The sequence below is a fragment of the Manacus vitellinus genome, unplaced genomic scaffold (genome assembly GCF_001715985.3).
Source record: "Manacus vitellinus isolate BGI_N305 unplaced genomic scaffold, ASM171598v3 scaffold_26_pilon, whole genome shotgun sequence".
Lineage (NCBI taxonomy): Eukaryota > Metazoa > Chordata > Aves > Passeriformes > Pipridae > Manacus > Manacus vitellinus.
This window is the reverse complement of record NW_021939960.1, coordinates 10,274,108-10,285,014: the sequence shown is the minus strand read 5'-3', so window position 1 is coordinate 10,285,014 and position 10,907 is coordinate 10,274,108. Positions and strand designations below refer to the sequence as shown.

Genomic DNA, 10,907 nt, shown 5'->3' with positions numbered 1-10,907 from the left:
GGTCGCCCACGGAGCTCAGCTGCAGAGGGAGACACACCCGAGGCTGCAGGGTGCAGGTTTCAGATCGCCTACGGCAACCACAGCCACGCCCTTCCCTTCCCACCAGCAGTGGTAGGAAAAGGAATGCCCGATGGAAGTTACCAACCCGAAATTTTTCAGCACATTTCAGTGTTGGTGCAACAGCCAAGCTGGGATGACCCGCACATCACAGCTCTTGCACACCCTGGGAGCAGCCAGGGGAACACCACACACCACACACACAGACCTGCTCTTCTCAGCACTCAAACCCCAAGAGAAATAAAATGGAGTTTAATTCCTCAGAAGGTAAACAGCCTTTCTCCAGCAGAGACCTTTTACTCCTTAACAACCCCTCCAGCCACAGCAGACAGGAGGAGTGGGGGTTTGCTTCCATGCCCGGGAACAGACCTGCAGCCCACGCCACTCCCTGCAACCAACTCCATCATCACCAAGACAAACACGGAGTTTTAGCCAGCCCTTCCCAGTTTCTCAGCTGAAGTCCCTGGAGCAAGCAGGAAAACTGATGCTCAATCTCTGCCTGGTTTCAGCTGGGTATAAAGTTGTGTGTGGACATGAGAGTCACTGCCTGAGACCCCCAAGGTACTGCCTGGGAACACAGAATTGCATCTCCTGCCCTAAAAGCTTATAAACGCACCTTTGGGGCTCTTACCTGAAAGCTCAAAAGACTTGAGACGCTTGTTTAGAAACCTACAGATACCCAAAATAAACACACACACACACTCAGGAGAAGCGCACCGGCTCCGTGACACAGCCCCGCTCCTGGCACAGCCCAGATGCGCCTCCCAGGGCCCCCCCAAAACAAGGACAGGGTAACAGAGCAAACCCGGTGCCCCTCGGCAGCCAGCGGGGCAGGGAGGGAAGGGGATCAGGCGGGGAGGAGGCGGGGCGGGCAGAGAGCGCCGAGCGGAGTGCGGGCCGGCCAGAGCGGCACAACCCGCGGGGACTGCCCGGCGGGGCCAAGGGGAAGCTCGCACGGCCGGGCCGGTGGAGGAGGATCGCGGGGCTCGGCGGGGCTCGGCGGGACCCCCGGCCACCCCCGCCCCGGAGCAGCCGCCCGCGCCGGCCGGAGGGTCCCGGCCCCGCACTCACGCCGAGCGCTCGGGCTGCAGCTCCGCTCCGGCTGCTGCTGCCGCGGGACCCGCCCGCCCTCTTCCGCGGGGCCCCGGGGCGGGACGGGACCCCCGCCCTCCGCCCCCCGCCAGGACCGGCCCCGCCCCGCCCTCCCTCCCTTCTTGCGGGCGCGGGCATCCCGGCGGGCATTCCCCCCTAGGGGGACCCTCCCCCCGTGTCCCCATCCCGCGGAGCCGAGGGCTCGAGGGTTCAGCGGTTGCATCCCCCTCCTTTTTGCGAGTCGCAGCTGGCGCAGCTCCAGCACTTCCCGGGTCTTCCCAAACGAAGGGCACGGGGGTTGCGCTGCGTGTCGCCCTGGAACACTGACAGCGTTTAACAGCGTGTGTGTCCCCCCCACGCAGCTTTAGGAATCACATGCACGTTCTGGTGTGGAATTCCCTGAAGTTAAGGAGTCGAGGCAGGAGCCTCACGCAGCTCGGTACAAACCCTCCATCGCTGGGCACTTGCACACTCCCGACTCCACAGCAAACCCACTCAGCACTCAACAGAGACCCACGGGATATGGGATACGGGACCTGGCCTCTGCCATCACCTTTTGTCTGTGTCGCACATGCAGAGCGCTGTAAGGTCGCTTTCATCCACAGAGATGGATGTAACTGTGCTGCTGAAACACTGGGTGACAGCACACAGGAACCTTGAGCCCCTGACAGCGGCTCCCCAGCTCCAGCCCAGCCCAGACCCTTGGAAGGTCAGCAGCAGGGCAATCAGGACAACCCTTACATTCACCAAAGCCTTCTGATGGTTTCCCACACTAAGCTGACTCACCCAAAGGTCAGACAAGCACCGGTGCCAGGAATGAGAAGCCACAGCAGCAGCGATTAGATGAGTTAAACATGTAGAGTGCACGTGGAGTCTTACTGTGGCTGGGCCAGTGGGAGTGTCCTTCCCCAAAACAACAAAATAAATTGAAAAATTGAGATATTCCCTCAATTCATAATTGCTGCAGACCAGGCTCCTTGGTTCATGATTTCCTGAAAAGGGAGAGTAAGGATGGGAGATGTTATGTGAAAGGACTGAGGCAGAAGTGGTCTATGAACAGGGTCAGCTTGCAGAACACAAGATTTTTCTTCTCAGAGCTGACAATGCCATCAGCACGAGTCAGATTGGCAGTTAGTGTACACTACAGAATCATTGAAGAGCAGGTATGTCCATAAAGGCTGGAAAATGACAAGCAATAATCACAGAGGGACCACCAATTAAAGCCATGGCACAGGGCTGAGCAGTGCTCCATCAGCAGCTGCTTAGATTTTGACCCAATGCCTTTGTAGTGGTCAATCAAAAGCAGCCCAGTGACATTTTGCACCGTGCACACTTCTGTGCTGCCCCACTGCAGGAGCAGGAGGCTCTGGGAGCAGGAAGGACCAACCTCCTCGGTGCTTTTAGGCTGCCTGGCTGCTGCCATCCATCCCTTCAAGGGCTCTTATGTCCAGGAATACCCCTCCACCTATTTTCCTCTCCCAGTGCTGCTTTTGCACACCACGGGCTGAGCCCAGCAGAGCTGGGTGTGCAGAGGTGAGGCCAGCCCTGCACTGGAGCGGGCATTGGAAAGATTCCTGAGGAGAAACCTCCAGCTGTAACCAGCAGACTTTTCTCCTTTTACAGTGTGCTCAACCATACATATGTAATGACTCATGGCAAGTTAAGGAGTTATTTAGAGTTGCATTTAAGCCCTGCAATGACAATATATTACAAGTATGACCTCAACAAAAAAAGAAGAGAACCAGTGTTTTCTGGGACAGCGTGTGGGGAAGCCTCTTGGCAAAGGAATGAGTAATTTAGTATGTGGAAACCATGAATCAACTCACACAGTCCCCAAACTGAGAATTTAATACAAGTGGTGATTTTACTACCACAGGTTTTGCTACTGCCACAGACAACAGACACAGCCAACTGATAAAATTTTTTTTTATTATCCACTTTTGAATTCTTTTACACTTTCCTGATTATTTTGTGTAAGGTGAAACTAGAACTGTTTAAAAGACATACACGAATCTAGTACATCAATAACCAGGTATTTCTTTTTTGCTATACTATTCTCACAACCACGTGTGTGCTAGGCAATATAACCGTCACAGAAGCAAACTTTAGGCAGAATACTGGTCAGTAAAAACAAAGCGAAAAGAGCTACCAGATATACAGACAGGCTCGGTTCCACATTCACTACTGCATTTATCAAGCGCCAAGTATTAACTGCACAATTTGTTCAGCTAGTAGAGGGGAGTTTTAAAATCAGTGCATGAAATTCTCTTCAGCAGACAGATGGACAAACAGATGGATCCTATACCTAAGTGGAATGTGAAGGCAGGGGATGATACCGCGGGACTGATAGGTGACTATTCCTAATCTTTTCCACTGCATTATTCACGCAACTCTTATTAGGTTTTATTTAATGGGACATGTTTGAAACATGGCCAGGTGAGGACGTTTGGAGCTCAAATATTACAAGGTACAAGTGTTACAGATGTGTAGGTCTGCATTCCAGTACGAGATGGGAAATCCTGAATATTTGAGCCAGATCCTGGTACTACCAAAAAGTGGCAGACGAGAGCTGAAGGCTGCAACAGCGCTGGCAGCTCTGAAACATCCAAGGAAGAAACCTGTCCTTGGTGAGGCTCAGGCCTCAGCCACCATCCTGACATCACCCATAACCAAAGAAAGGATGACGCGTATGTGGGAGTCCAAAATTGCTTTAATGGAGTTTAAACAGGTGAGAGGGTCAAGGATGAACAGAGTCCAATAGGAGAAAAATTTCTATAAAGTGAACTTAAAAGATGGCTCAGTGGATTACCTAAGAGGTTTTCAGGATAAATTCAAAATGGGAATACCATGGAGATTTTGACTCATCTAAGAGCAAAGTAATGCTAAAGTGGCAGATCACTTCATCCAAACTAATAAGTATCATCCAAACTAATAAGGCCATTCAAAAAATTGAATCTTTTTCTATTGCAAGTCCATGGCAGCGAACCAAGAATTCTCACTACTGAAGAATATCTAAGGTGTAGTAACTAGGTAAGTTATTGCTGTGGGAAGGGGCTTAGTCATGCATGTCGTATGAGCATGAAAGCACTTTTAGAAGTCAAATCCCAGTTATCTGCCAGTGTAAAGAGTTTGGAAATCAAGCTGCTAACTCCCCCATTACCCTCCTCCCCCAAACAAACCCCATCCCCAGAAAGACAGGATTGACAAAGTGAGCTTTTGACTGAAAGCGGTGCCTCAGACTCGGTTACAAATGTCTACAGAGTGTGCCTGTTCAACTACCTCATAGCAGTGTCCCTAACTGGAATGCCATACATTGGATTGTTTTCCTTCCATGCCCCAGTGTCACAATAGAATCTCTATAACTTTCTGTACAACTTTACAACAGAATTGTACTTCGACTATTTTGGTGCCAGATTAAGCTCGCCAGAGTTACATAATTGATGTCTACTTTTCTACCAATAAAGAGTTTTGCAAAGTCAATTGCGATCACAAAACCCGTTATCACAGTGTTCAGTTAAAAATATAAACACGGTAATCGGAACTGGAAATGTTCATCATAGGAAAGTTCGGAATGCCATTGGAATAACCGACCTCCGCTCTAGGTACACACAACACCAACCAACCGGTTTTACCCCACAGACAGTTTTTGCTACGTTGAGGTTGTGACAGTCGATGTACTATTCTTTTTGCTTGTCGCACAAAGGGATTATGTGTAGGATACGGGGTGACATTGAACACAGAGTGAAGCGTGACAGCCATTAGTTCTCTCCCTCCCCAGCGTCCCCTTCGTCTCCCTGGTTTTCCGACGTCCATAGCTGTAAGAAAATACAAATGTGTGTTTGTGCTGAAAGCACACAGGTAATTACAATAGTCAGGAAGGGGAAGACAGCATAATTAGTTGTGTAATTTTCTCAGCTAAGAGCAATACAGAACTGAACAGTAAAGCTAAAGAATAACAAACTGTTACATGAGTGAGGATAACAAGGAAGAAACCAGCACAAGCTGGCTACCTACACATAAAACTGGCTGTTGAGAACAAGCTTCACTTTGTGTTACAGAAAAAGACCTGAGTTTGTTACAGTGGTTAACAAGTGATTTCTGGTCTGAACAAGCAAGTCTGGCCGGTCTGGTTACAAGAAGCAGTGATCACATGCAGTTACCAGCTCAGAAAAGGCCTGGAATGGCACAGAACTGCTTCAGGGAGTGCAGCAGCCCAGAGTGCAGTGGTTTGCCCCCCGGTACTTACAGTGAGGTTGTCCCTAAGCAGCTGCATGATCAGAGTGCTGTCTTTGTAAGACTCTTCATTCAGCGTGTCCAGCTCTGCTATCGCTTCATCAAACGCCTGAAAACATGCAAGACAGCACTTTCACACTCTGCTCTCTGAACTGCTTACAAATCTGGCACATTACTATTCAAATTCTGTGACAAAAGCTTCCAGTATTTTTTTTTTTCCACCGCAAGAAGAAATGTAAACCAAAGTGAGCACCAGACAGCCACAGGGGAAAACAGAAATCTTCAGGAGTGTCCAGATTAAAGCCCAGAACAACTTCACTACCATTCAACACCAAATACTGAAAAGGCAAGAGCACCCTGTGTCATGCTGAAAAATGATTCACATAGTTTGAAGTCAGGTTTAAGAACAACACCTAAAAGCAACACTTCCATTAAAAAGGAAGGTCTCACTGGTTTAAATTGGCAGTGAAAGACAAAGGCACCATTACACTTATATATATACTGTACATGAGTAACTTGGCAAGAAAATGGAAGACAGGGATTTTTGACAGTGGGGTGGAAGGTTTTCAATTTCTTTTCAAAACAGCAGAGGAAATCAGGTATGTTCCACTAGACATTAACAAAGCCATTCTTCCCATCCATCTGTGACCCGTGAAAATCAATGCTGCAAGTCTGAGAGCCATGAATAAGTGCTATTTCTTCTTTCAGGTTTCAAACACATGTAAGAATTTTAACTATAAAAAAACAAGCAGGAACAGCAGCAGCATTTTACAGCATAACATCACTTCTTGTTACAAAGTCTTACTGAAGTGTGTATTAAGAACACTAAGATTCACCTAATGCCATGCTATTTGAGTTACTACCAGACAATTTTCACAGACACAAAAAGCTCTACTTAGAAGGTTTTAATCCTATTTTAGAGAGAAGGCCAAGAAAAAAAGGATTCATTATTTGTTTGGCACAACCCACCATACAAGCTTATTTTGGTCTCTGGAGAGAGTGACAAACGTGCACATGGATACACAAGGACATTCAGGGTTACAAAGATGGACACACAGACAACACTTCACGTGCATTTGCTAAGTGTTCAAATTTAAATAAATATTTCACTTTAGAAATGCTAAATTAATTCAAGTGTTTTCAAACAAACACATTCTAAGAGAATTAGGTGGACATTAAGAAGAGGCATTTTGTCTTCCCTGTCACTGGAACAGCTGCAGTAGCAAATTAGCTTGACCTAAAGCTAAGCCAGACCAGCAGAATAACTTACCTGAAAATATACTAAAATGACAGCAGTTTAACAACAGCATTTTTAAGCAATTTGATATGAAAAAGCATAATCATTTACAAAGTGCTACTGCAACCACTGCACTTATGTCCTCAGCCTCCACAAATACTGGTGATATGGAGAGTCTGCTTACCGTCTTTGCCAGATTACAGGCCTTTTCAGGAGAATTTAGTATCTCATAGTAGAACACAGAGAAATTTAAAGCCAAACCGAGTCGAATGGGGTGTGTTGGCTGCATCTCTTTCTTGCTAATCTCAAATGCCTCCTGGTAAGCTTGCTGAGAGTTTGCTACCGTTGCTGCAAGAAGTAATTACAACCATATTAATGCACAGCACATCTCTGTACTTCATGGGGAAAGGGATTCTCTTCTCTGTGCCACCAGAATTCAGTCACACACGCACAGACGCTTCTTTCAGTGTTTGCAGATGTAAAAGCTTTCCACTGGCAGAATTATGAAGGCAGAAACATGTGCTCAGTTAAAGCTCTGACACAGAGAAATTAAGTTCAGCAGTTCGGTAGAGACTTAAAATAACATTTATTCGACATAAATTCCAACCAATCTGGATGGACACAAACCCTACCTAAGTCAAAGTGTTCTGGTGTTAAACACTCCCTTCCAGCCCAGCTGAAGAAGTCACAATTATCAATAATCCAGACAAAACCATATGGGAAAGAAGAGGTATCTAAACTACTGCAGCTCTAGGTGATGAACTTTGTATTTCAGGTTGGGGTTTCAGAGGAGAGCCAACAGTCCCTTCCTGGCTAATGAGTAACAATAAGTTCCATACTGGCATAAAACTAAGTTTGCAAGACATGGACTCCATCAGACACTCACCAGGAGCTCAGGCAGAGTCCAGCACTGCTTTACCATTTCAGAATTAACTGGTTTAGGACCCACAAACCCAATAACCCACATCTGCATGCAGGAAGTTTGCAAATGGCGATGACTTCAGCTAAATTCATAGTTTAAACAAGAGATCAAAGGATTTTCTACGAGGAAAAAAAAAACCAACAAAACCATTCTCCAGGAAAAGGATTTTATACTGCTTTATATATGCTTGAAAATCAGCTACTGTGGTCAGGGGCTGCAAGCAGAATTTGACTGGATTGATGGACATCTGTCAGTAACTTCTATTAATTTCAGTGAGGTCTTTCTCTAAAAGTGACTTGCACTGCACCCATCTTGAATACTACAGAGCAGTAGTGAAAAGAAATAAACACTCCATATTAAGGGAAGAGAACATAAGTATTTTTTACACTTGATTCTGCTTGGCCCCCAGAATGAGAGATTTCATTTCTACTTACTTTGCTTATTGTCCCCAGACGCCACCTCTGAGAGGTATCTGTAGTAATCACCTTTCATTTTCAAATAGAAGACCTTGCTTTCTGGCTGCGTGGCATTGACAATAAGGTATTTATCCAGGAGTTCCTGAGAAAGGAAACATCACCTTTTTTTTTAAATCCAAGCTATAAAAATAATGTCTGAAACAGAGCCTTCGTTACAATGGTGAGCATGAACTGTTCAAACATTAACAATGACTTACGTAGACTCATGTGTTAATCACTTTGCCTACTGTTGTCTAAACTTAAAAAAAAAAAAAAGGAGAAACTACTTGTAACCTAATCTCAGGACAGCTGAAAACTTGCTCTGTTGAGGCCACCCACCATTCCCTCCTGCAGAATCTATTCACTATCAGGGCTTACAACTGCAAAGATTTTCCTTGAAATATACTGATGCAAACCTGTGTCCACAGCCAAACTAATAAAGCAGCAGCTGGACATTAGCACATCTGGTCACTTCTGCTGCCACAGAGCTGAACTCTATGCAGAGCTGTGAAATTATCCACAAGAAACAGATTCTATCTGCAGCTCCAGCTGAAAAGCTCAGCAGTGGCACAGTCAGCACATGTGAACTCAGAAAGAGATGTACAGACTGACTGCACTGACAGCAGCTGCTCCTGACTGATCTTACACAACCTGAACAGCAATAAAAGGAAGAGCAAAACCAGTTTGGGGGAAGAACTACAGACCTCCTCTATTCCAAAAAGGTACTAAAGAAGCCTCGGGATGTCAGCATTCATTCACAGAAGAATTTAAATGGTCAGCCTTTTAGCAGGACTCGTGCCAGTACCCCAGATCTAAATTTGTTTTCATGGTGAACCACCCCCCCCCAATCAGCAGCCAGGGGTGTTCAATGTGGCCTTGTTTGTTTTTTTCTGCTAAAAAAAAATGCTCTTTTATAGCAAATCCCCCAAGAAACAAGCTAGATGCCTTAGAAGCTGGAATGGGATCCAAGTATGTAGCTATGCAAAATTATTCCCCTGCTAAGGTGCTGCAGTGTCGACAGCAATCCTAAGATTCCTTAAGCCTCTCTGAAAAATGCTGCAGTACTAACTACTGTTATTTTTGCTGTTGGATTATTACCAGAACATCATTGCAGATATCCTGCAATTCAGCCTCGATTTTCTCACGATATTCTCTTCCCATCTGCTGTTTCTTCTCGTTCCTCTCTGTCTTCTGTTCAATGCTGGAAATCACACGCCAGGACGAGCGACGGGCACCGACCACGTTCTTGTAGGCCACGGAGAGGAGGTTCCTTTCTTCGTTGGACAGTTCATGTCCCTGCTCAGTGACAGCCTTCATAGCAGCAGCCATGTCATCGTAACGCTCGGCCTGCTCGGCCAGCTTGGCTTTCTGTACCAACTCGCTTTTATCCATGGCTCTCCTGCAATTAGTGGGGAATAAAAAGAGAGAAAAGTGTCTCCTGGTTGTCCACACTGTGGAAGTTCATGCTGAAGGGTGAAGCAGATCTTACAGTCACTAATAAGAGGGAAATCTATAAATTCTATCAGAGTAATACAGAGGGTTTCCTTTTAAAAAATTACTGGACCTTTTGCCAAACATGTATAATTTCTATGTGTAAATGACTAATCACAATCCTGAGGATATGAATGCATCATTCTTCAAAATGCAGCAAAAGTCATTAAGCACAGCCCTATATGAATCCGTTTCCTGTACTGGCCACAGCTCAATTTGGGAGACACTAATCCACTGTTCTGACCCTGAAACAACCAGTTTTGGTGTTTGTTTTTGTTTGTTTGTTTTGGTTTTTTGTTTTGTTTTGGGGTTTTTGTTTGTTTGTTTTTTGGTTTGGGGTTTTTGTTTTTGTTTCCCTCCACTGCTAAACAATAACAACTACTTAGGAGCACTGAAGCACTGGACAGCTCCTCCTGACACTGAAGAGCTTTGGTAAGCTACAGGAGGTGTTTCTGTGGGTTTACATAAACCATACCCAGTAAAGCTGTAGTTGTTGGCAACTATGGAAAGCATATTTATACTGTTCTGCCAGAAAATACAGCTTTTTTTACACATGCATCAACGTACACATAATGGATCATTCTTCACAGCTATGGGGGCTGCAGCCTCAGGTTTGCAAGACCTTTTAAATAATACTGATGTTCATAAAATCTGAATGGGATGTGGCCCACGTGATGGTCACTACCACAAAACAAATTGCTTATATGGAAACAATTTGTTTATCATTTCTGATAATGCAGTTTAGCAAGTGGAGCCAAGAAAAACACATGATGTGACCACAAGGCCACTGAAGAGCTTAAGCAATGAAAGATGGAGTAAGGAACGTGCTAGTGAGGCGGCTTGAGCGTTGCTTACTCCTACACCACAGTGCTAACATACAGTAACTCAGCCACTGAGCCACCAACCTCACACTCGATACACCACCCAGGGCCTGGCTCCCAGGAGAAATTAAACAAGTTTCTTTGCCTTTGTCAAAGCAAAGCAGACCTCAATACCTCACAAGCTCCAACACACCCCGAATTCACCTGCGGAATTTCTGTAGGTTTGCAAATTCACTTTTGGACAGACCCAGAACTGTTATTCTCATCAGTACTGAGCAATAATTACCCTCTCCTACTCTGTAAATCCTAATTAGGACTTTCACTGCCCAGGTAAGTTTACAGGCTGAGACCTAACAAAAAACTTCTAGAGCCTAAAAAAACTTCTGGAAGAAAAATAAAAAGCAAACAAGAACAGTAACTTTACAATTGCCTTCACAGGCTTCTGTTCATTAGAGAAACATCTACAGCCCTATTAGAAAGAACTACCAGGCTGAAAGCCATTGCTGTAGCCTTTTCCCTGGCTCTCACCCTCAAAGATTCCAGTCTGACAGGCTTCTGATGGAGAACATTTTGCACACCCTGCTCAGCTTGTATTTTAC

At 45.6% G+C, this 10,907-nt stretch overlaps 1 protein-coding gene across 1 annotated transcript; it reads right to left on the bottom strand.

Moving 5' to 3' along the window:
• Positions 1-3,061: 3,061 nt before the first annotated feature.
• On the bottom strand, positions 3,062-9,424 carry YWHAB (tyrosine 3-monooxygenase/tryptophan 5-monooxygenase activation protein beta). Its single transcript, XM_008920024.2, has 5 exons — positions 9,095-9,424; positions 7,976-8,099; positions 6,804-6,967; positions 5,396-5,491; positions 3,062-4,964 (listed from the first exon to the last, which is right to left on the bottom strand). The coding sequence occupies exons 1-5, from the start codon at positions 9,386-9,388 to the stop codon at positions 4,908-4,910; spliced, it is 735 nt and encodes a 244-aa protein (XP_008918272.1). The 5' UTR covers positions 9,389-9,424; the 3' UTR covers positions 3,062-4,907.
• Between the last annotated feature and the right edge of the window lie 1,483 nt (positions 9,425-10,907).